The 3,927-nt window shown below is 38.0% G+C and overlaps 1 protein-coding gene and 1 non-coding gene across 5 annotated transcripts in view; both read right to left on the bottom strand.

Moving 5' to 3' along the window:
* The window catches only part of Dkc1 (dyskerin pseudouridine synthase 1), an 87,300-nt gene extending 83,405 nt beyond the window's left edge, over positions 1–3,895 (bottom strand). Inside the window, exons 1-3 of one of the 4 annotated variants that reach the window (XM_031364670.1) lie at positions 3,585–3,895; positions 3,294–3,431; positions 2,214–2,357 (exon numbers count right to left, since the gene is read on the bottom strand). In XM_031364670.1, coding sequence (XP_031220530.1) covers positions 2,214–2,357; positions 3,294–3,389 — 240 coding nt within the window. In that variant the 5' untranslated portion in view covers positions 3,390–3,431; positions 3,585–3,895. Of the gene's footprint in view, positions 1–2,213; positions 2,360–2,843; positions 2,935–3,035; positions 3,165–3,293; positions 3,432–3,584 lie in introns of those variants that run through there. The other 3 variants (XM_031364666.1, XM_031364678.1, XM_031364673.1) reach the window with 3 other exon arrangements.
* Positions 2,647–2,775, bottom strand: LOC116096110. The gene has a single exon (XR_004120841.1). It is a non-coding gene; the product is annotated as a small nucleolar RNA SNORA36 family (small nucleolar RNA).
* Positions 3,896–3,927: the final 32 nt, after the last annotated feature.

The following is a 3,927-nucleotide window of genomic DNA, read 5'->3' as shown; positions in this document are numbered from 1 at the left end:
CTTCCATACCAGAATAGAGGAAGACTATAAGGGGAAGATAGCCTTATAGTGGGATGTAGGACTAATAATACTGATAGTCCACTGACTACAATGAAGTACAAAGAAACATAGACCAGTAACAAAAACCTATCATGTGCTAGCACTACTCTACAAATTTCACATATGCTACAAAATATTAAAGAAAACTTTAAAGGTGACACAGCAAGTCTGGTGGCCCATCCATATCTAATAAAAGATGGAAGGAGGAAATAGACTCCACAAAATTATACTGAGCCCCAAACATACATTGCTGCATGCATATGCTCACACGCATACATCACAACACATACATATTAAAAATTAATAAAAAATGCTTCCCCTCTTTCTTCACTGATCTGTACAAATAAGTTATTAAACTCTACTTTTACCATGTAGCCCATGAGCATTGTTATCTGGAACAATAAAACCTGGGAGCTAGAGAAATGGTTCAGTATTAAGAACACTTGGTACTCTTGCAGAGTACTTGGGTTTCTGAGCACCTATTTGTAGGCACTCATCCATATGTAACTCCAGCCGGGGGTACAATACTCTTTTTCTGACCTTTCTAGACAACAGGCATGCATGTGTTATAGACATACATGCAAACAAAATACACATAAAACAAAACAAACCCTGTTTTGGGGGTCAGAGAAATGACTCAGCAGGTAAAGGTACCTGGCCTAATGCCTGACTACCTAAGTTTGATCCCTGAAACACACATAGTGAACTGAGAGAACCAACTCCCACAAGTTATCTTTGACCAACCCCCATATGCATGTATGTACACATATATACAAATAAAATGTAATTTTTAAAAAAAACCCAAAGTGCCAAGCGGTGGCAGCACACACCTTTAATCCCAGCACTTGGGAGGTAGAGGCAGCCAGATCTCTGAGTTCAAGGCCAGCTTGGTCTACAGAGTGAGTTCCAGGACAGCCAGGGCTACACAGAGAAACCCTGTCTGGGGCGGGGGTGGGGTGGCAAAAGCTGCCTCAAGAGTTTTCTGTCAGAGTGTTCCAGAGAAATACTCTTGAATTTTTTTCAGGAAAATACAGTATAGTTATTAGGGATGAAGCAATAAACACTCAAAACAACCTGCTAAGAAAATTATACTAGGCCCACTAAATCACATTCACCCTCTTACTGACCATGTTCTAACTTTTCTTTAAAAATCACCCAGAAGCCAACAGTCTGACCCCAGCACAATAAAGGTATATCACATTTACATGATTTTGTGGTTAAGTTTTCTCAGTTCCTGCTAGTGTCACACATTAGTATACGTCTTCAAATTTTCTGAAAACTACAAAGTTTTCAGAAGACTTAAATATCTAACAATAAACTGCTACACATACAAAAATTTATCTTTCAAAAATCCTATGCCTACATATTTACTTACATTTTTAGGACTATTTCTGATAGTAAGGTAATATAGCAAATATAGGATATGAGCTGATAATGAGTTCAATGAAGTCTGGATTATGCTGTCTCAAATGATAATGTGCTTCAACAGAAGAAAGCAGCATTTCATTGAAATCCCTACAGGGTAAATTACATCTATGAAATGCTCCAGGCCCAACCATTATCTACTGAAACAATTTGTTATAGTAACTTAAATAAATCAAGATTATTTTAGGCAAAAAAATAAAAAAATAAAAATAAAAATAAACCAAAAAACTGGGCAGTGGTGGCGCATGCCTTTAATCCCAGCACTTGGTAGCCAGAGGGAGGTCGATTTCTGAGTTCAAGGCTAGCCTGGTCTACAGTGTGAGTTCATGGATAGCCAGGGCTACCCAAAGAAACCCTGTCTCAAAAAACCAAAAAAGATCATTTTAGGCACAGCTAGAAGCAACAAATTAAATGAGGGCAAATTCTAGATATCACTGGTACTTAATACTTGAACAAAGTTGCTTGGGCAAGACTCTTAAGTCAATGCTGAGTTTACCTTATTTCAAAATACAAGAAGATCTAGCACTAAAATGTTACTTTAAGGTGATATACCTCGTTTTAACCTAATTTAACAAATCTAGCAGTAAATTTTTCCATTATTAATGGTACAAAGAGAACATATACAATTAATGGGGGAGGGGAAAAACCACAAGGAAAATAAAAATAAGATAAATATGATTTCACAATGCTAGCATCTCATTTTTGGAGACACATTCTCTGAAAACATTGACTTTTATCCCATAACTTACTGCACTATCTTTCATAACCAGACGTTTAGGAGATGTCAACAGCTTTTCCAAAGGGTAAACAACATGCCGCAAGTAACTCTCATCCTTATGCTTATCATACAGCCACTGAGCATCAAGTACATCATGCATTGTCACCATGTGGTCCTGAAAGGCAGTTAAGATATTAAATTCTGGGTCTTCATACTGTATATCTGTCCATCAGACTCCCAAATGTTTTACAACTGCATATAACTATACATTGTCTTCTATTTTAGGCTCATCATAAGGCTTTAGAATCTCCATAACGTATTTGTACATGCTGACAAATTAGATCTAACAGGCACTCCAGTTTTTTGTTCTGCTTGGGATGGAAGAACCCAGGTATTTACAAATGGTTGCCAAGTGCTCTAACACTGCATTAACACTCTCAAGCTCTAAGCAAGATTGACATAGGTAGAATAGGAAAGAAATATATGAACAGAGTAATACTCTCTACCCAATCATTTATTTGCCAATTTCAATGTCCCAAAGTTTAATTAAAAGAACATGAAAGCCGCCCTGACCTGAACTCAACAATATGAAATCTTTCCTAAGATGTAAAGTAGAGTTCTAAAGCCCTCTAGTCCTAAGTCCAGTGGTTATGGTGCATACCTTTAATTCCAGTACCAGGGAAATAGAGGCAGGTGAATCTGTGAGTTTGAGGCCAGCCTAGTTTACAGAGGGAGTTCCAGGACAGCCAGGGCTATACAGAGAAACCTTGTCTCAAACAAAAAAGAACAACAAAAACAACAAAAATCCCCACAAAAACCAAATCCCAAATGTCTAGTCACACAATTGAATACCTTTCACTCATGACTCCAGAACGCACCCTCTGAAGTTCCTGCATCTGACCACCAACTCCCAGTAACATGCCAAGGTGTACACATAGTGTCCGAATGTAGGTGCCAGTTTCACAGCTCACCCAAAAGATTCCTAAGACAAACACACACACACACACACACACACACACACACACAGAGAGAGAGAGAGAGAGAGAGAGAGAGAGAGAGAGAGAGAGAGAGAGAGAGAATGAGAAAAAAATACATGATTTCTCTTTCAAACCTTAGTCACAGTGGTGCCTGACTTTAATCTCAGGAGGCAGAGACAAATGGATCTGAGTTCAAGGACAGCTTGGATTGCAAACATAGCAACTTCCATAACATCAGAGGTACATAATGGAAAGACTCTACCTAAAACAAACTAATAGAAAGATTAGCGTTAACAGACAGAGAATAGAGTATGACTATACAATGTACTCAAAAGTTTCTACCGCTAATAGAATGCCTGATTATACATGCTCCACCTGCTTATGGGTCTAAAGCAATTCTGCTTGATATATATTTAACGACTCACCTAATCTCCTTTCAGGATCATATTCTATCATTTTGCTCTCGTAGATAGTCCTTACTTGAAGCTGCCTCTTTACTGCAGCAATAAGTGGGGGTCGCTGAAACAGGGCACCTGTCAGAGTTTCTAGGGCCTAAGAACAAAGCACAAACAAAAAAAATTACGTGGGTTCATTTTTAAAAAGGGGGGCATATTTAGAAAGTTTAAGAACATAAATTAAAGTTTTCTTTCATAAAAGTTTAAGAGTTAAAATGTTCAGTTTCTTCCTTTTCAACTACTACGAGATAGCTCAGCACTAATCAGAACTTCCTTCACAGAAAAAGCATGGCTAGAAAGCATCCCTAACACC

Source organism: Mastomys coucha, chromosome X (genome assembly GCF_008632895.1).
Source record: "Mastomys coucha isolate ucsf_1 chromosome X, UCSF_Mcou_1, whole genome shotgun sequence".
Lineage (NCBI taxonomy): Eukaryota > Metazoa > Chordata > Mammalia > Rodentia > Muridae > Mastomys > Mastomys coucha.
This window is presented reverse-complemented; position numbering and strand designations above follow the sequence as displayed.